The 19,709-nt window shown below is 51.9% G+C and overlaps 10 protein-coding genes across 10 annotated transcripts; 4 read left to right on the top strand and 6 right to left on the bottom strand.

Moving 5' to 3' along the window:
• Positions 1-156: 156 nt before the first annotated feature.
• Positions 157-2,096, top strand: NUU61_003610 (MFS transporter; the record flags this gene model as incomplete). Its single annotated transcript, XM_056654192.1, has 2 exons — positions 157-519; positions 618-2,096. 2 exons carry the CDS (start codon positions 157-159, stop codon positions 2,094-2,096), a joined length of 1,842 nt encoding a protein of 613 aa, XP_056512219.1.
• Positions 2,097-2,406: 310 nt separating this feature from the next.
• NUU61_003609 (putative acid phosphatase) lies at positions 2,407-3,775 on the bottom strand (the record flags this gene model as incomplete). The annotated part of the gene is made up of 3 exons (XM_056654191.1): positions 2,407-2,442; positions 2,504-3,523; positions 3,587-3,775. The coding sequence occupies 3 exons, from the start codon at positions 3,773-3,775 to the stop codon at positions 2,407-2,409; spliced, it is 1,245 nt and encodes a 414-aa protein (XP_056512218.1).
• Positions 3,776-4,460: 685 nt separating this feature from the next.
• Positions 4,461-4,997, bottom strand: NUU61_003608 (uncharacterized protein; the record flags this gene model as incomplete). The annotated part of the gene is made up of 1 exon (XM_056654190.1): positions 4,461-4,997. The coding sequence occupies one exon, from the start codon at positions 4,995-4,997 to the stop codon at positions 4,461-4,463; it is 537 nt and encodes a 178-aa protein (XP_056512217.1).
• A 1,285-nt stretch (positions 4,998-6,282) lies between these two features.
• Positions 6,283-7,538, bottom strand: erg6 (sterol 24-C-methyltransferase; the record flags this gene model as incomplete). The annotated part of the gene is made up of 3 exons (XM_056654189.1): positions 6,283-7,177; positions 7,238-7,272; positions 7,335-7,538. The coding sequence occupies 3 exons, from the start codon at positions 7,536-7,538 to the stop codon at positions 6,283-6,285; spliced, it is 1,134 nt and encodes a 377-aa protein (XP_056512216.1).
• Positions 7,539-7,891: 353 nt separating this feature from the next.
• slt11 (Pre-mRNA-splicing factor ECM2) lies at positions 7,892-9,114 on the top strand (the record flags this gene model as incomplete). Its single annotated transcript, XM_056654188.1, has 2 exons — positions 7,892-8,029; positions 8,086-9,114. The coding sequence occupies 2 exons, from the start codon at positions 7,892-7,894 to the stop codon at positions 9,112-9,114; spliced, it is 1,167 nt and encodes a 388-aa protein (XP_056512215.1).
• Positions 9,115-9,431: 317 nt separating this feature from the next.
• NUU61_003605 (LYR motif-containing protein) lies at positions 9,432-9,963 on the bottom strand (the record flags this gene model as incomplete). Its single annotated transcript, XM_056654187.1, has 3 exons — positions 9,432-9,526; positions 9,644-9,820; positions 9,888-9,963. 3 exons carry the CDS (start codon positions 9,961-9,963, stop codon positions 9,432-9,434), a joined length of 348 nt encoding a protein of 115 aa, XP_056512214.1.
• A 401-nt stretch (positions 9,964-10,364) lies between these two features.
• NUU61_003604 (putative ribosome associated DnaJ chaperone Zuotin) lies at positions 10,365-11,808 on the top strand (the record flags this gene model as incomplete). The annotated part of the gene is made up of 3 exons (XM_056654186.1): positions 10,365-10,517; positions 10,568-10,708; positions 10,759-11,808. 3 exons carry the CDS (start codon positions 10,365-10,367, stop codon positions 11,806-11,808), a joined length of 1,344 nt encoding a protein of 447 aa, XP_056512213.1.
• Positions 11,809-13,549: 1,741 nt separating this feature from the next.
• On the bottom strand, positions 13,550-15,039 carry NUU61_003603 (OSTA/TMEM184 family protein; the record flags this gene model as incomplete). Its single annotated transcript, XM_056654185.1, has 6 exons — positions 13,550-13,978; positions 14,042-14,191; positions 14,250-14,375; positions 14,445-14,697; positions 14,756-14,903; positions 14,967-15,039. 6 exons carry the CDS (start codon positions 15,037-15,039, stop codon positions 13,550-13,552), a joined length of 1,179 nt encoding a protein of 392 aa, XP_056512212.1.
• A 1,075-nt stretch (positions 15,040-16,114) lies between these two features.
• NUU61_003602 (Zn(II)2Cys6 transcription factor) lies at positions 16,115-17,792 on the top strand (the record flags this gene model as incomplete). The annotated part of the gene is made up of 4 exons (XM_056654184.1): positions 16,115-16,439; positions 16,495-16,808; positions 16,868-16,998; positions 17,060-17,792. 4 exons carry the CDS (start codon positions 16,115-16,117, stop codon positions 17,790-17,792), a joined length of 1,503 nt encoding a protein of 500 aa, XP_056512211.1.
• Positions 17,793-18,618: 826 nt separating this feature from the next.
• Positions 18,619-19,059, bottom strand: NUU61_003601 (gamma-glutamylcyclotransferase family protein; the record flags this gene model as incomplete). Its single annotated transcript, XM_056654183.1, has 1 exon — positions 18,619-19,059. One exon carries the CDS (start codon positions 19,057-19,059, stop codon positions 18,619-18,621), a length of 441 nt encoding a protein of 146 aa, XP_056512210.1.
• Between the last annotated feature and the right edge of the window lie 650 nt (positions 19,060-19,709).

Here is a 19,709-nt window from a genome sequence, read left to right as displayed (position 1 = left end):
TCCAGGTTTTGTCCTTGTGCCGTTGATCCTTCGGGCCCTAAATTACATAGTATAAAGAGTCATACCCCGCTCTTTTTTCTTGTGTTCGGGGTTTTCTTCTGCCTGGATAATTGTTTTTACTTCATTGGGGGGTTGCTATTTCTACGAGTGCCGGCCATGTTGAAACCTAACCATGAAGCCGAGTCAATTAAATCACGGAATACGTCCGTGTCTAGCGGCAGCACTGAAACAGAGAGCACTGTATCACGCACTGAATTACGGTCCCAGCGACTTGCTGGCTCTATCAAGTCCCGGCTACGATCGAGGTCGAATACAAGCGCGCATATAGATCGAGTCTACTCGGCACCTCATCTTGACAATCAGGGCGTCTATTACAGTGACAATGAGGAAGATGTCCAGCCAATAGGCAATGAGACGTCTGAAGCTGTGCAGGAAGTAAGAGGGGGCATTGTCAACGAGCGAGATCTTGATCTGGAGAGAGGACAGGCGCAGGGAGCTGAACTAGAAAAGTCCGGGACAGTGAGATCAAACCCCTCTCGTAATAACCCGAAGTTTGTGAGTTTATCCTCCAGCGAAATATTCATTTCCATTCTGTGAGCGGGTATTAACAAGTCCAGATCTCATGGGATGGCCCCGATGACCCCGATAACCCTAAGAACTGGTCCAGCAGGAAGAAATGGGCCGCCACCATCACTGTCTCTTCCTTTACATTTATCTCCCCGGTGTCCTCGTCAATGGTGGCACCCGCTCTGCAGACTATCACGGCCGACTTCAATATTCAAAATGAAGTTGTTTCCCAGCTCACGCTGTCGATTTTCGTCTTGGCCTACGCCGTTGGCCCGCTGTTCCTCGGCCCACTCTCTGAAATATATGGCCGAGTCATAGTGCTGCAACTGGCCAACTTATTTTACCTCGTCTTCAACATTGGATGCGGTGTGTCGCAGACTGCAGTGCAGATGATTGTCTGTCGGTTTTTTGCGGGACTGGGTGGGAGTGCTCCGTTGGCTGTAAGTCCCCATCCACACATTCCAACGTCTACTCATTATCTCCACGGAGTGTGCTTGCTTACAACACATACCATATACCAGGTCGGCGGTGGCGTTCTATCGGATTGCTTCCGAGCCGAAGAGCGCGGCAAGAGCATCGCAATCTACAGTCTCGCACCACTGCTCGGGCCGGCAGTCGGGCCAATTGCCGGCGGCTTCATCGCCGAGAACACCTCCTGGCGCTGGGTCTTCTACGCGACCTCCATCGCCGACGGATTTATTCAGGTGGCCGGGCTGTTCTTCCTGCGCGAGACCTACGGCCCCAAGATTCTACGGGACCGCGCCCACCGGCTGCGCAAAGACACGGGAGACCAGAGCTACCAAACCGAGACAGAGCGCCAAAACAAATCCCTGCCACACGTCCTGCGCACATCGCTGATCAGACCATTCCGGCTCCTTCTCACGCAGTCGATCGTCCAAGTCCTCGCGATCTACATGGCCTACGTATACGGGATCATGTACCTCGTCCTCTCGACCTTCCCAACCCTCTGGACCAGTCCCGAATACTACAATGAATCCACTGGAATCGGCGGCCTAAATTACATCTCCCTCGGTGTGGGTTTCTGGCTCGGGTCACAAATCTGCGCCCCGCTCAACGACCGCATCTACAGACGCCTCAAAGCAAAAAACAACAACACGGGACGACCCGAGTTCCGCGTGCCGCTCCTCTTCGTCGCGGCATTACTCCTCCCCGCGGGTCTGTTTATCTACGGCTGGACCGCGCAAACGCACTGCCACTGGATCGCGCCGAATATCGGGGCGTGCATCATCGGCATGGGTAGTATCGTCGCATACCAGTGTCTCCAGACGTATATGGTGGATGCGTACACGCGGTTTGCGGCGAGTGCCCTTGCGGCTACCGCATGTCTGCGCTCGCTCGCTGGTTTTGGGTTCCCCCTTTTTGCGCCGTATATGTACCAATCACTGCATTATGGCTGGGGGAATAGTGTGCTTGCGTTTGTGGCTATTGGGATTGGGATTCCTGCGCCGCTGCTTTTGTGGAGGTTTGGGGAGTCGTTGCGGAAGCGGAGTACTTATGCTACTGGGTAGACTGCTTAGGTCCACTGTGTCTGGCATATGAGGCGGGATTGTATCAACTGATATGGCATTCTGAGTAATGTATATAGAATGAGAACCGAAAATCAAAAGTCTACTGATATACATAAATGATGCTCCCGACGTACCATTTAATCTAATTCATACGTAGTTCATTCGGACATCGAGCTATTGGAACTGTATATCTACAAGGCTGTTTTCAGTGGTCCGTGGTGGCATCAATTGAGTGTATATACATAGTCTATACATCCGCTTGTTACGGCCAAAAGTCTATCCAAATCGTCAGGTCGTTCTCACCGCTCCTTTAGCGAGTAATTCTACTCTCCTTCTTTCCGTCCTTCTATGAAAACGTCAGTACTTGTCCAGGGCAAGCATCATCATTCAATGCAAAAATTACTTACCGTACGGCTGTACTTGATACCCAAGTTGGTCTTGCTAGCAGTGTCATACGGGACAGGGCTAGTGTAGTTGTAGGTGGGCTTCTGATCCTTGTAGGTCTTCTTGACGACATCGACGATCCCATGTCCCGCGGAGCAGCGCTCGTTCGTGGTGGGGATGGCCCACTTGGGCGAGTACTTGGAGTAAGTGCCGGCAGACAGCGGACCAGGGTAGGTCTGGTTGAGAAAGACGTTGCTGGTGTCGACGTCCCAGTTGACATAGCCGGTCTTGTCGGCGACCAACTTGAGAAGGTTGGCGCCGCAGTCCCAGCGGCCGAGCGAGGGCAGACCCCAGTTGGCAGACAGCGACGCGATAATCGAGTAGTGCGTGTAGAAAGTGTTGTCCTTGGTTCCTTTGAGGTGGTCCGGGATGGCGCCGCCAACCAAGATACTGTACAGGCGGTTCGGCTCGTCGTAGGTGTCGTTTTCGTCGAAGGTCAGCAATACAAGCGTGTTGTTAGAAAAGTAGCGGTCCTTCAGCAGCGGCAACAGGAACCGGTCGACCCAGTTTCCGGCGACGGTGATGTCGCTGTCGTGGGCGTCGTTGGTCATGTTCGGCGTGATGAACATGTGCTGCGGCAGCTTGTGGTGTGCCAGGTCGTCGTGGAACGAGGTAAAGTTCTTGATCTGGCGCGGCCGCACCTCGCTTTCCGTGACCGAGTCAAACATCACCAGCGGGTTGTGCTTGCGCACGTACTGGTTGGGTCCGCTCAGCGGATACCGCATCCCCTGGTAGCCGGCATACGGCATGTCCTCTTGGTACTCGCCCCAGGCGATGTGCTTGGTGTCGAACAAATCCGCAATGGTCGACACGTTCGATGGGATTTGCTGGAAGTTGTCGTTATCCATGCCGAAGTTGTCTCCACCTGCCGATGCGCAGTAGTTGGGCTGCGACGGGTGCGTGAGCGCCCAGTAGTTGGTCAGGAGGATACCCTCTGACGCCAGTTTGGACAGGCTCGGGTTCTTGGACGCCGTGGCATAGTCCTGTCGGGGTCAACTTGTATTCGACACATATGGAATTGGTCACTCGAGAAGCCCTCTACTCACGGTGTTCTCGAGCCAGATATCCACGAACCGGTCAAAGGCCAAGCCCTTGACGTTGGATACGGGCGAGAATGGCTGCACCTTGGCGCGGGCCGCATCGATCTCCGCCTGCGAAGGCTGCTTGGTGATAGTCGCAGCGCCCACGAGGGAAAGGCCCCCGATCAGGGAAAGGAGAGACTGCATAGAAAGCATGATGCAGGGATGATCCGAGGAATGCTGGAAGGGCCCTGACAGCGGCTGCGCACCATCTTATACCCGGGCATGGCTTGAAACGTGAAAATCTTCTTCATCCTTCTGATCCTGGCATCATCCTGCGAGGGGGCGCAAGTCACTTCTGCCGTGCACGTTGCAATATCGACTTGGCTGACTGGTCATGTTGGAAAGCCAGTGGGCCCGTGCCTGGCACGTATACGCCAATAAGACAACCATGGATGATCCACTTGTTCTGCCACGTCTCCACCCAAATGCTTCGCCTTGGAATTCTACTGCCAAAGCACATTCACGATTTTACGAATCATCGACGGTGTGTCGAAGCTGGACAAGCACATTGGTGCAGATTCCGATTGTGTAATGATACAGTGATACATTTCCGCTGTTGCCTAGTAGTTTCCTCGATCGCAAAACACATGTGTGAGGGCATCAATGTATGCATGGAAGCAGGCACATTGACAGATCTTCGAATGGGTGTTGAGATTGAATCGATATCAGTGTTGTTGTTGGTGGTGGTGGTGGTGGCGCCTTCAGGCCCGCGTTGAAGCAAAGCAAGTATTTCGCTCGGATTGATGAGGATCGCCAGGAACAGTCGGGCACTTTCAACAACTGCGTTTGCCCCACTCGGTAAGGGGCTCTAGCACGCGGCTCATATCGGCGATTTCGCTCACTCATACATCTGACGAACGAGCTCCATGAGGTTTGGGAACTCCTTTTGTGCCGACGCAACAATTTCCGCCGTAGATCGACACTTTCCTGGAGCGTAGCGCTCCGCGATGGGCCGGATTTCCTCGTTCGGTTGTGTCTTACGCCCTGGGTCCTCGAATGCCTCGGCTGGGCCTGAACCGTTGGCGAACAGCCAGAGGAGATCGTCCAGATTCTGAGTAATCAGACCGATATCACCGTCAGAGCTGATGTAGACAACAGGCTGCTCGGAGATGTCGACATCAGGTCGAACCAGCCAGAACCCGACATAGTCACCTGCGGCAGTCGAGCCAAAGAAACGGAATTGTGTGTAGTCAAACTCCTCGTGGACGCTCCATAATCGAAACCACATCGCAGTCTCGCATGGCTGTTCGAACTCCCCGTAGGACTCGAAGTCGCAGCCGCGAAGCTCGCCGGTCTCCTCGTCCCAGTCGCACTCGAAGCCGATCTGGGCCACTTCGACCAATGCAGCTGGCATATCCAACTCGGGAATGTCCATGGATCCTGGTTGAGCACACAGCTTGTAGTTGAACCGGGGAAGTGTGGATTGTTTCGTGGGGATGCGTGGGGGGGGAATGAGTCTTGTTTATTTGGCTTGCGTGGTGAAAGTCTCCGCTATCATCGCAGTGTGGCATAGATGCCTCACTTTCAAGGTTACCATTTTGGGATGGCGACAACTGGCCAAGTGATTCCTCGACGATCTCCCACAAACTTGCCAGTCTTCGCGTCTCCCCACATCCCAAGTCATCAAGCGCCATGCGCGTCACCTGCCGCCGGAGCTTCTTCTAGCCATATGCGATGCAATTGAGTCCCAGGCAAACCTCAATGCCTGGTCACAAATCTCCAAGCGGATTTTTGCCTTCGCAAAACCCCAACTATACACATTCAACGCTCTTCGCCATGGTCGCTCGGCCTTGGGATATGCGGCCCTCCATGGCTTGACAAACGACTATCAAATCTACTCCGTTGATAAATTGAGCTTTGAGGAGTGTACACTCGTGAGGCTGCTTAACTTGGAATATTTCAAGACCAGAGGGTTATGGAAGTAGATATGCAGTTATGTGGAATGGTTTATCTTTACTCTGGAACATCATTCTAATATATATAGATTTGGGCCGACTTTATAATAACAATTATATAATCCACATCCAAGTTTCCTCCAGGCAAATTCATGTCGACGCTACCCTTTCTAAATATGCAATGGCAAATGAATAAAAGGCAATATGTTACTCGCTGGCTACGCATGACACGATACAGACGGCATCTGCCACCCAGCAAAGACTCGAAGGACGGATACCAGCAGCGTTAATTGTAATATAATAACAATAATAAAATCAAAAAAGAAATTCAACTCCGACAAATAGTTTCTAACCTAATATCCCTGAGAAAGATTACGTCCGAGTCCGAGCTATATATATATGGTGACAATATCCAGGAGTAGCACTGACAGTCCTTTGCTCATTATTCTTGGCTCAATGAGTATTACATATCTATTTCAGCAAACAAAAGAAACAAGAGAAAAGAAATGATCATCAATCCTGAGAAAGCGACACGCAACGCGTTCTCTGCCAACACCGGGTGAAATCGAAGGGGCAGACACGGACGCATCTCCCTAGCGGCAAGGATAATAATGACAACCAGAAGGTAAAAGGAGAAAAAAGTAGAAAAAAGTAGACCAGATAATGGGAAATAAAAGCCGCGAGATGAGGAGATGCACGCGTGCGCCACAGGGGTTATTTTTTTTATACAAAAGTCCATCAACGCCATCGGCCACTTTTTTTTTTTTACTCGGGCTTGCGGCCGACCATGAGGTACATCGGGGTGAACAGATTCTTCTGGGCACCCTCAACCAGACAGTCGGCAGCCAGGGCCAGGCTGTCGGCAGTCTTCTGGGAGCCCTTCGGGAAAAGACCGATGGTCTCACCGGCGCCGACGAAGCGGTGGGCGAGGCCACGGCCCCACCAGGTCATGCGGGCAATGGTAAAGAAGTCCCAGACAGAACCCATGTGTTTGAAGGAACCGGCCAGCGGGTAGTACCAGGGAACGGGGTCCGGGCGGGCAGCCAGATCCTCGTGGTGAATCATCTGGAAGCCAGCGTTCTGGAAAGCCTCCAGACCCTCGCCGATGCGCACCATGTTTGAGATACCGTCACCCTGCTCGATACCGAGACGGATGCGACGGTGGTCGGCGTTGTCGTTGTCGTATTCGTCGGTCATCAGCCACTCGTAGACACCGAACACACCACCGGGCTTGAGTACACGGAAGATCTCCTTGTACACGCCCACGAGCTCAGGCGCGTGCACGGTAGCCTCAATGGCGTACACGGCATCGAAGCTGTTGTCCGGGAACTTCATTTGCATGAAATCACCCTTGACGAAAGCCATCTTGTCTGAAAGTCCCTGCTTCTCCGCATAGTGGGTGGCACGGTCGATCTGATAGTCGTTGTTGTTGAGGCCGGTAACGTGCGCACCGGTGAACTTGACCATTTCGCGCGCAGGACCGCCAACACCACAGCCGACATCCAACACCTTCATACCCTCCTTGAGGCCGGTCTGAAGAGCCAGGTAGTGCTCATGGCGGGCGATAGCCTGCAGGAAGGGTTCTCCGTAGGCAAAGCGGCAGAAGTGGAACGAAGAGCTCCATCCGTACTCGTAGAAGTCGGTGGCCAGGTTATAGTAACTGTGCTATTGTCAGTCATGCGCGCGCAATTCCCACCAAGAAAAGAAAAGGGGAACCTACTGCCGGGTCAAAGTGGCATATTCCTTTCGGCGAGCCTGTCACATTTCGGTCATTAGGCCTGTCGCCCTATACCAGTTTTAGAACAACCCTCTCTTACCTCGCGAATAGCGTCGGTCTCGTCTCCAGCAGCCTTGTTGTCCCAGTGCTTGAAGTACTCGTCCACGGCGGCCTTCTGCGCGGCAGCGTCCTTGCCACGCATAGCAGCCAACCCACCCTGGGCATTGGCAGACTTGCCGTGCAGGGCCTTGTTGAATGCGGCATCGCGCGCGATATCCTCGCGTTCTAAAGCGGAGGGGGCCATGGTGAAGAAACGGGGAGTAAAAAGGGGCGAGGGAGTAGAAAACAACAAAAAGGAAGTTGGAGTCAAAGGAAAGAGAAAGGAAGAACGAGACGAAGAAGAAAAGGGGTCAATTGAAGGAATTGGGAGAAGAAGTTAATCCAAGGCCTCACAGACGCAGGAAAGGGGAAGGCTAAATAAGAAAGTCCAATGCGAAGGCACCTTTTTGAAAAAGCACGGCACGGGGCCCTTCCGACTGTGGCTGGTGCCGGAGAGTGGCGCTTCCGGAGCCACAACGGGGTGACCTGATTGTCACGTGCTGTGGCTGCCGTTTAGTTCTCCATCCGAGGGCACCTGCTTCTTCCACCCCCATCGCCATGCCGCCGCAGATCAAGCATGACCTCAACCGCTCGGGCTGGGAGTCCACCGACTTCCCGTCCGTGTGTGAAAACTGCCTACCCGAAAACCCCTATGTCCAAATGATGAAGGAAGATCATGGCGCAGAATGCAAGATTGTAAGTTTTTCGGGTGACTCTCTAGGCCGCCACCGGATCGCCAACTGACCAAGCAGTGTACCCGTCCCTTCACTATTTTCCGCTGGAAAGCCGATCGGACTTCCCGCCAGAAGCGCTCTATCATCTGTCTAACTTGCGCGCGTCTCAAGAACTGCTGCCAATGCTGCATGCTCGACTTGTCTTTTGGTCTTCCGATCGTCGTCCGCGATGCGGCTCTCAAGATGGTTGCTCCCGGCCCGGACAGCTCGATTAATCGCGAATACTATGCGCAGGAGCACGAGAAGGAGATTGAAGAGGGCCGTGGCGCGATCGAGGAATATGAGAAGACCGACGACAAGGCCCGTGAGTTGCTGCGGCGTCTTGCCAACAGCGAACCATATTATCGGAAGCCCCGCCGCATCGAGGCACCGCCAGCGGATGGAGAGGATGCCGGGGAGTCTGCTTCGCAAGAACCGCGCACGCACAGTCGGTACGGAAATGGACCAGGTCCGATCCGAACGAGCGAAAGCCGCGTGGGGAACCGTTTGCCTGGGCGCGGAGGTGCACGTGGAGGACGAGGTGGAGGCCGGGGTGGTCGACCATTCCCTGGCACTGCTCAGCTGCCGCCGTCGGCCGATGATATTCTCCCGCCTGCGGATCCCAACATTACTTCCCTGTTCGTGACGGGTGTAGAGGACGATCTCCCTGAACATACCCTTCGAACTTTCTTTACGCAGTTCGGCCAGCTTCGCTCGTTGATCTGCTCACACCGTTCGCACTGTGCCTTCATTAACTATGTCAACCGCGCTGATGCCGAAGCCGCCGCGAAACAGTGCCAGGGCAAGGCTGTTATCCAAGGGTGCCCGCTACGCGTGCGCTGGGGTAAACCGAAGCCACTCGACAATCTGGATCGCGAGGAGCGACTCAACAACGCACGCGAAGGTCGGCAGGCCGCAGGGCCGGTTCCGAGAGGCACCAAGTCCGACAAGCGAGCCATTACTGCCGCTGGCGAAGAAGCCGGCAAGCAGGATAAGCCCCAGAACTACACTGTGGCTCCACCCCCGGGAGCCAGCTCGGTCCAGTACGCCAGTATGTCTGGTGAGTAAATTGGGGGTGCATAATGTCTGAGTATCTGGCTACGACCATCATTGGGGATGGTTCAGGGGGGTTGCATATCGCTCATATTTTGTTTTTCTTCCGGAGCGGGCGTTGAATCGGAGTGTTTCTTTATTTTTCTATGCAGATCTATGTATGTCCAATCAAAATACCCCGGGGACGCCAAAAGTATGAAATGAGTCGGGTATATTATAATACACGGCCAGTGCACTGGTCCTAGTTTGGTATGCTTCTGTATGTTGTGCTCGGAACATCGCATCGTCATGGTGGCAGGCAGCATACGGGGTGTCAAGAATCTCCCACCGAATCATGACGAGCACGCCTTGTGGATCTTGACATCCTTGTCCCCGACCTTGATAGAGTCATTGTCACCTCGCTCGATTTCGTCATGAATGCGAAGTTCTGCAGAAGACATACAGCCGTTAGCTTGATGTCATTGTAGTCAAAACCTCCACCGAGACAACTGGACTTGGAGTCCACCATAATCCTGATCAACAAAGAAAACATAGGATCACATACCCCATCGAGAAGCATCGTTTCCAGTCTCTCTCGTGCCCTGCACAAGATTGTGGCGCAAGATATTCGCAACTTCGATTGCATGGTTGATCTGCAGGCCCGTGTCGATGCCCACGCGTTTGTTGCTGTCAAAGTTGCGGCGGGCTTCCTGGCGAGCGGCTAACATAACACGATAGTCATCTATATTCCTTTGTCAGTAGGCGATCGGGCTGGTTTGAATCCTCGGTTTGCATTGATTGCGACGAACCTCGGAAGGCGACTCGTGTTGCGCGCAGGAGTTGCCGGTAGGCGCTCTTTGCAGTGACAGCAGAGGGTGTAGTCATTGATGCTGTTGAGGATATATTGAACGGGGGATATAGGAGGAATCTCAAAGGAAGAGGTATGTGGTTGCTCTCAAGAGCAAGTCTGCGAAATTGCAGGGGATCGGGTGATGCAGGCAGGTGGTCGGCAAACTCAGAAAAGCGTAAATTCGGACGTAGAGTTGTATAACGGCTTGTGGAGAGAAGGAATAGAAGACTGAGTAGAAACCTCAACACCCAAGAGACAACATGAAGCGCCACCGAGGAAACTCGACAGAAGCCGGGCCGTCGCCAGAGTGAATCCCCAATTTGTGATTGGCTTATGTGTAGGCGGGGGCTCAAGGCAGAAAAAACAGGTACGCAAAAAAAAAAAATGCCGCCGTTCATCCCACACAACTTTGGTCTCTCCATCACCTTGCACCACAATGGCCTCCGTGCAGACTGTCAAAGTGACTCTCCCGCCCCTGCCCCAGGGCTGGGCCGCTGAGAAGGATTTCAAGCCTGTTGGCACTCTGTCTGGTGCCACCCAGCGTAACGTGGAGCCCATTGGCCCGCACTTCTTGGCCCACGCTCGCAGAGTAAGTTACTTGAATCTGAACTCGAGAGATCGGAACTAAAAATCCTCTAGAAGCGTCACCACCGTACTTTCTCAGAGGATGAGCGCATCCAGGCTCAGCAGAATGTCAAGAAGACCGAGGATGAGGAAGACGATGACATCTCGGAGCCCGAGGACGCCATGATGCTGTCCCGGGAGGCCAAGGACTGGAAGGTTAGTGGTTTCTTCTCCATAATTCACGCCATCTTTCTGACTCCCTGCAGAGCCAAGACCACTATGCCGTGCTGGGTCTGAGCAAGCACCGCTGGCGCGCAACCCCCGAGCAGATCAAACGGGCCCATCGTAAGAAGGTCCTGCGCCACCACCCTGACAAGAAGGCCGCTATGGGCCAGCGCGACGAGAACGACAGCTTCTTCAAGTGTATCCAGAAGGCCACTGAGCTCCTCCTGGACCCGGTCCGCCGCCGACAGTTTGACTCGGTTGACGACGCTGCCGATGTCGACCCGCCTTCCAAGAAGGAGGTGTCCAAGGGCAACTTCTACAAGCTCTGGGGGCCCGTTTTCGAGTCGGAGGGTCGCTTCTCCACCAAGCAGCCAGTCCCGCAGCTTGGCGACGAGGACAGCACCCAGGAGGCTGTCGAGACCTTCTACAACTTTTGGTACAACATTGACAGCTGGCGTACGTTCGAGTACCTCGACGAGGATGTCCCCGACGACAACGAGAACCGCGACCAGAAACGCCACATGGAGAAGAAGAACGCCAACGCTCGCCGCAAGCGCAAGACCGACGATACCACCCGCCTGCGTGCGCTGGTCGACGACTGCTTAGCGCAGGACGAGCGTATCAAGAAATTCCGTCAGCAGGCCCGTGCTGGAAAGGACGCTAAGCGCCGTGCCAAGGAAGAGGAGGCTAAGCGTCTCCAGGAGGAGAAGGAGAAGGCTCGTGTCGAGGAGGAGGAGCGCAAGAAGAACGCCGAGGAGACCGCCAAGGCCGAGCGCGAGAAGAACAAGAAGTCCAAGGAGGCCGCGAAGAACGCTGCTAAGAAGAACAAACGTGTTCTCAAGGGTTCCGTCAAGGATGTCAACTACTTCGCCGAGTCGGGCGATCCCTCCGCCGCTCAGGTCGATGCTGTCCTGACTGACGTTGACCTGATCATGGGCAAGATCGACACCGATGAGCTTGCTGCTCTGGCTGAGCGTCTGACCATCGCCGGCAAGGACGGTGCTGCTGTCAAGACTGCTTACACTGAGGAGGCCAAGCGTCTGGTTGGTGCGGGCAAGCTGAAGGAGGGCGAGATCAAGGCTTTTGCGTAAATTCATGTTTAGATGTGGGATCGTCCCGATGAAGCTGAAGGGTCTTCCCGTTGATGACTAGTTACATGCCCATAGAAAAGACAATGCATTCCAACGTCCTTTGATGTGCTGATTGCCCTTTCTGTCTGAAAGTATGCTGTCCGTTGTTGCAGGCCAATCCCTCTTCATCCTGCTTCAGCAAACACTGAATGGCATTGCCAGCTGATAAAACCCCCATCCCCAGTTGGACATTTCCCCTGATTCTTCTTCCCCTTTCTTTACCTATCTTCATCCTCGCCATGTTATATATATATATATCGTCATCCACTCCACATCTTCACTCTTCTTTTGAGTACCCTGTTATGTCTAGTGAACAATCTCGGGTATTATTGTGCTCGACGTGGCGCTGGGCAGTTCTTGAAACAGGACCATGCCTTAGGCCTTTGCAACTCTCACCTCGATCATTCTACGCAAACTGCCAGCCGCACGACAATATTCCTGGCTCGCTACCCTATTCTTACCGGGTCCGCTCTTGAATATCATGTGGTTTGGTGCCGTCGGGACCGTGTGTGTCCTCATCTTCAGCTTGCAACCCGTTTGCCTACTCAGTCACAACACACTTGCAGGCTCTTGGGTCATGATTGAGCAATTTTATATACAGACCTGAAAACCATCGTGCCTCGCGATTAGTCCCAGTTCGTCGGCTCCATGACTGGTACATGCTGGCTAGGGTCTTGCATCTTTCCTCGAAAAGAAGAGATCGCCGCGTGACAATTCGGTCGACCGAAACATGATCGCAACTCATCATCTCCACTAATCTCTCAAACGAGTCCCTATAACGAGGAATTTGAAGAGCTTGGGTCATGGGGGATATTCAAAAGAAGCATGCAAACTGCGGGAATCATCATGCCCTTCATATTTGCCATACAGCGTGCTACTGAAAAAAGTGGCTCACACTCTTCTGCAGACATCGAACAACTTTCGCCCCAGTACATGGGATAGCTTCGATTGGACAGTGGAGTGAAGTGATGAATTCCAATCTTTGAGTCAGCCATGAATGGTGCGGACCCCTTACGGGTTCCTCTCTTGCTCGCGGGGTCCACCATTTATAACTCCCGAATAGGCGGCTGTTAGCGCAAGCCCATCGCGGATTGGGACCGGCCTTCGGTATAAAGGCGAATGGAAACCAGGACTCAATTTTCTCCAAATTCCAACCATGATGGCACAGCAGCATACCGAGGGCGGTATATTTCTGTTGAGAGATGATGCTAGGTTCTATCAGCTCCCCCGAAGACATTAATGGCTTTATCAACCGGCTTGGTGACGCTGCAAGCTTTGTGGGGATAAAATCCTGTGGCATAGGAAGATAGGATCTGGATGAACCAACAAGCGAACGTGGACAAGGAACTTGTCGAAGCGGTTTTCTTAAATGCAAAAAAAGCTACCAATTTACAACGAGTATAAACACCAATTTACATTGAAAAAGGGATATCGCTAGCTGGGGTCTTTATCAATATCTTCGCGGATCGCAATGAGAGTTGACTTTTAGCATGTATCCTCGAGACTTGTCTCTTGTTCTCAATTCTTTGGATCAGGACTACACATAGAGTCACGAAAGGAGAAACAATTCAAAAATCAGAGAAATACCAGATTCACATAGATCTGGATGATATTCATAATCCATCAATCTAGTTTATTACACCACCAGCAAACTCCAGAAATTCCCGCCGTAGATCCTAACTTAAGCCTCCTCGCCACTATCCTACCTCGTCTCATATCTCCCCATCTCCTCCTCAGTCGCCATCCCCTTCGTATCAGCCTTCTGCAAAGCCCGCGCCTCATGAATCATAACATAAGCCGACTTGACATCGCGGAACAACTCCAGCGGATTCAAATAGACAGCCCAGGCATGCAATCCCCAGCGACCACCCTGGTAGCGCTTCGGTACACCGCCCACCAAGGTCTCATCGTCACCATCGGAATCGACGGCCTGGTATTCTTGGGGTCGGAGGATACGGGCCGAGTTCGAGATCTTGTAGGGTTCGACGCGATAGGCGTAGAGGACGAGGAAGGAGAGCGGCACCATCTGCACGCAGATCACCATGGTTGGGAGGCCCATCATTACGTCGATGTAGGTCATTGTGGCGGAAGGCACGAGGACTTTTGCGCCGGTGAGGATGAGGAACAGGATCTGGGCCGTTGGTCAATGCTCTTTTCTTCATGTTCTCTTTTTTCTTGGGGGAGATATGCTTACCTTCTCCAAGAGAACCAGGCCGACAATCAGCTTGAATGCCATCAGCTTCATCAGTGGCCTGTGCTCTGCCATGTATTTCTTCATGTTCATGTAGAATTGGAGGATTGCATTAACGGCAATCGATGTCGACATCGAGGTAATTACTTGGAGCTGATGATGTTATTAGTGGAATCATTCGAGGATGAAACCATGTCAAGGTAGTACATACCCAAACATGAGCGAAATGAGGCGCCGTGCTTTCGAGGCAGTAAACATGTAGAGATTGAGTCACCACTTGCGTGACAGCGGTGATCCAGGTGATGATGGGGTATTGAAGCACCGAGTACCAAGTCAACTAGAATCAGAGAAAATTGGTCAGTCATTTCGTTCAGTTCTTCTTGATTTCTGCTGCCAATGGGGTTACCTTCAAGAATGCAAGACCATTCCGTTTCTTCTTCGGCTGCCATTGTCTCTTGATCTCCAGCGAAGAGAAGAACTCCACTTTACTCTTATCATTGGGAGCCATGAAGTCACAGAGCAGCATGACGAAGGAATATAGAGCCACACCCTGGAGCACCTCCGTGAACCCTTGGAGGTAGATGTAGGAGTTTGGAACACAGATCGAGATAAAGGAGAGGATTTGGTACGACGGGATGAGGTTGCAGATTCGCATGATCCTACAAGGAGTATTGTTAGCATCACACAAGGCTTCTCCGTGCTATAAGGGATCTTTACTTGAGTTGTTCGTTCGGATTGCTCATATGCGTCGCATGTCGTCCCATCAGGCCCAGGATCAAAAACAATACGATCGCCGTACAACCGCCGGATACGATCATGTTCAGATGGTAGAACGAGAGATTTCCCACGATGGGGGCGGAGCCAGCTGTTCCCTTGTCAGCAAGCCCATTTCATCCGTAGTCAAGTATATAGCAATCAATTCACTCACTTTGTTCGAGATGGTCAGGTATTTTACAGCCAAAGCTGCCAGCAGCTGCTGCCCTCGGACTTAGAAAACTCATCTTGTATAGTATACAAGTACACAAACGCTATGCCGACGATGCCGATGGAACTGCTCGATCAAAAGAAAATGCAATGCAAAAAACTAAGAACAACGGCATCTCTCTCTCACCTTATATTTACCAGAATTCAAATCCTCGCCTAAATCTAACTAGAGGCACTGCCGATCCCATACTCCACTATCTACGTCTTGGCCTTCGAAAGTTCCTCTTTGGGTTAGGGTTTCGGGGGGATGGGGCCAAGTTCAAGCTCAGCCCTGACACTTCCTGGTGCTCGGCCCCCAAGACCGCATGGTCTGTAACCCGTAACACTAAACCGTTCTAGGTGAAAAGAATCGTGATCGTCGCGCATTGACTCCACCAATGCTCTTTTGGGTGTACAAACAAGCCTTCGATCGGCGTCGCGTTGCAGCCCGAGAATGTTTAGACACAGCCTTGCGAAGCTAAGCGGTGTGGCTCAAAAATTAGCCTTCTATTTGGTAGAGGGGTTGGTTTGATTCGATGGAATTTATTAAACTACTATCTCGAGAATTTTTGTCATGCTTCGTCTATAGGCCAGAGAGCTACCGGGGTTCCCCGGTGGTCCAGGACAGACCCTTCCTTCAGCAGCTCTATGCCTCGATCACAAAGCAACAAAGCAGATACGGAAGTCAGGAAAGGTAGTTGATTTCACGGCAGATCGATCGGGACTTAGTCTTTTCTAGCTTCTCAACTAGGATCCCCCCTGAAACAGCCCTATGGATCACCACCACTTGCGGGCTCATTTTTCTTAAGGCTCTCTCGCTTCACTTGAGAGCTATTGTGCTGCGTATATATAGTTCCCGCCCAGATGTCTCGTTCCAGTGGTACTCTCCTAGCGCGACGGCAGATTGGTCAAAGCGACACCAAATCGGCGTGGAAAAGAGTGGGGTTGATTCGGGGGCGGAGGGCGCAGTTAGACATGCCAGGGTTTCCTCAGCCTCATTGGGACCTTAAAAAAGACAAAAAGGGCGCCCTCCCCATTTTCTAATCTCCTAAACTACACCACAGCCCATACCCAATACCCTCTTAATTTCACTCCTGTTCAAATTCACCGCCGATGCCGGAACCTCAGAAACGCCATTGCTGGGAATGTCTGCGCCGTCGCTTGGTTTGCGACAATGGACATCCGGGGTGTAGCCGATGCGCAGTATCCGGGATCGACTGCCCGGGTTATGATGCAAAACAACCCATGCGACTGAGGTGGCTGGCACCCGGCAGAGTCAAGTCGCGCCAACGCAAGAACGGGGTCAATCGCCAGAAGACCGGTAAAGCGAGCACGGAAATCTTCCAAAAGGACTCGTCCGACGAGGAACGGGTCGTGGTGGTTCCTCGCACCAAGATTAAACCCCAAATCGATCCCCTACTGGACGCTTATGAATACTGTACGACAAGAGAAAAACAAAAGAGGGTCATTCAACTGCTGACCTTTGCAACCAGTTAATGTCCAAATATTCCCCAACCTCTATCAGAAGCTCCGACTTGGCTCCAACGCCAATATCTACAAGATCCAGCCGAGAATGCTCCAGTCCGGAATCCAATATCCCGATCATCTTCGCCTTGGGTTGGTCTGTATGACACTCAGTCATCGGATGAATCGAATGGGCCACGATCCCGATTCAAAGCCCCTGGAAAGATCCCTATATCACTACCGAGGGATCATGATCCGTTCTCTAAACGATCAACTGAATTCACTTAACAAGCACAACAGCAATGCAACTCTCATTGGGACTCTGATTCTGTTACTTGCTGATGTGAGTTCCCCCTCTCCTTCAAATCACTCTGTGCAATTGCAGTAATTAACAACTGCAAGGCCCAGCAAGGAATTGCACAGCACTGGCGGTACCATCTCGAGGGGGCTCGGAGAATCATCATGCTGCAAGGCGGCATGTACCAGTCGAACCTATCACCCGGCGTGCTGCCGATCATTTTGTGCTTCATTTAGTATGTGACAGAAGATTTTGCGAGAAAAGGTTTCTGCTGCTGGTGCTAACTGGTGTCCCAGTCACACGGTTATTGGCGACACTTCCTCCCCCGCCACAGATATGCTTGTCGAGAAATTACCCCTCGAGGAGCTGTATCTGATGCTGGAGCAATATGGCGGCAACGGATACGGCTTTCAGATGTGCCCAACACCACTCTTTATTGAGATCGTCAAAATCAATCACATTCGAGCTCGCGCGTCCCGAGCAGGACCGATCGAAGAGGATGATCTCCGTCGCGAGGCCTGGGAGGCCTTGTGCCGAATCTACGCGTTCTCCTCTGAAGAATGGAGCGAGGCAAACGACCGTTTCACCGACGCCAGCATCCTCTTGAGCAAAATCTATCAGAGTGCGGTGGCGCTTTACTGCATATCTTCTTGTCAGAGCCTTGGAATCTTACCGCCGGACCATCTCCTGAACAATAACTGCTCTATGGAGGCGGGTATTCTGCATGGATTACTCTACGAGGCGGCGACCCAACATGAATCTACTGGAATTCTCGGCTATTCGCTCTGGCCTTTGATGGTTCTGGGTGTGGAAGCACGAGATGGGGGCTCAGATCCGCGTGCTTTTGTTATAGGGAATTTGAAAGACCTCAGTGTTTCCACCGGGACATACTGCCCACTTGCTGCCAAGGAGGTTCTCGAAAGTTTGTGGGCCTCGGGCGAAACGGGATGGGATGTGTGCTTTGACAAACCGTATTTGTTCACGTCGGTTCTCACGGTGAACCGAGGGCAATGGACCAACCATAACTGAAATCGATTGGCCTTGATTTGTATGTTTAATGTTTTGTCTATGCATGGAATGATACATAATGACTAATTTAACTGGAAGGAAATGTCCTTGGGAGTCGTGACCACAATCCACCTCAATCCCCTGGTATTCTTTCCACTCTTCGGCCTGTTTGATCTTCATTGAACTTCTGTGTGATATTGTGCTCGGTGACTGGCGGGATCCGCGAGGGGCATTCCAGTTGGCACCTTCAAACCAGTACTCCGCAGCTCTGGATGATTGGTCGTCTAAACGAGTGGAGCCTCTGTGGTTGCAGATGAGTGGCACCTGGCTTAAAGCTGGATATGCCGTTCTGGTCTTGCGAAATGCCTCTGTAGAGCCAGGGCGCAATGAACGAACCTTGGAACACGTTTTCAAGGGGAGATGGAAAAAATCATTTGAGAATCGAATTTGTTCACCATTCAATATGTTGGAGTTCAATCCTAAAGACACCTAAAGACAATTCACCAGAACCTGGCTTTGTCCAGTGGTAATATATCTCCCATGAGAACACAATACATAGAAGATCAGCTCTTTCACCCTATGAGCGTCTTATTCTAAACAGTGCAGCCTCGGCGATTGCCAATCAGATCGCCCTACCTTCTACCATAAAGTTATCTATGTGGATCTGGATCTTCGGCATCGAGTAGACTTTTAATGATCAAAATTGTTGGGTTGAGGATGTCCCATGCTGGACAGTTCAACAGTTACTAAGAGTGCAATAACCCGGCCTTAGAAATAAACGCGTAGCCTTCATATCAGAAATAATCAAGATAAAACAAGACTCATATCCCTGATTCTTTGGTCCGCTTCAGATAGAACATTCCTTCTGATCAAGCAACCAGTCCTTTAGATCAAAAGTGCCCTCGCGAAGCAAATCACCATCACCCCCCCAAACAAACGTCTTCCCCTCGACCAACCTCCCATCCTCGAATTCAATCACACACCCACGCAAGCTATAAACACCCGTCTCGTATGCGATCAGAGAATCTCGTTCCTGAATGGACTGCAATTCGTAGGCCCGCCCATGAATGACGTTATCTGGTGGGCCGGCGACTAGCGCAGGGTACGGGCCCCACAGCTTGCATCTCCAGCCGACGATTTTGGCGTGATGGAGCTCTGGTCGGCCGTTTCTTGTCTGCTTGAGTGTTTGGGCTAGAGTGGCGGGGTCCATCAGTGTGCCATAGAAGAAGTAGTATTGTGGTTGGAAGGTGGTATCAGGCTCAAGGGGTGAGTCATGTCGTGCAGGCATGGATCTGAGATGTTTTTTGCGACCGTGGATTTTGGGTTGCAACGTGCTCTCTGTGTCTGTATAGTAGGATAATAGTAGGATAATTTTGAGTCTAGAAGTTGAAAGGTGGAGTCTGCAAATTAGAAAGGCTGAGGAAGTCAGGAACCATCCATGGATGGGCCATGGTCAGCCTGTCATCCACAGCTACTGGCTGGTGAGTTGGTATTTTGATTCCCTTTTATTAGGTATAGATGGGAAGCAAATAATCTATGAACTTATGAAACGTACATGGTCTATTATTCTCGCCGTCCCAAGTAAGCTTTACCTTGGTATAGATTAAGAGCAGGAAAAGGGGTGAACCCCCAGGTGGACCCTGAACACTGATCGACCATGTGGAGATTAGAACCGGCGGAAATAGCGTGGCATAGATGGTCCAGGGCAATTTCGTTGGATCGGCATTGCAAATTCAAAAATACTTGTTTTGATCCAAGTTGACTTTGTGGCTGGAAAAATCTTCCCATCAAGCCCAACCTCATCAACCCGAGAACAAGTGGACCGATGCCGAGCAGGGAGTATCGGATTGCCGAGGGTTTTCATGCCTCGGCAGTGCCACAATTGATGAGATGCCACAATCGATGAGAATAGAGTATGTTATTCTTAGGAGAGACAGT

This window comes from Penicillium alfredii, assembly GCF_028826965.1.
Source record: "Penicillium alfredii strain IBT 34128 chromosome Unknown utg000005l_segment0_segment0, whole genome shotgun sequence".
Taxonomy (NCBI): domain Eukaryota; kingdom Fungi; phylum Ascomycota; class Eurotiomycetes; order Eurotiales; family Aspergillaceae; genus Penicillium; species Penicillium alfredii.
This window is presented reverse-complemented; position numbering and strand designations above follow the sequence as displayed.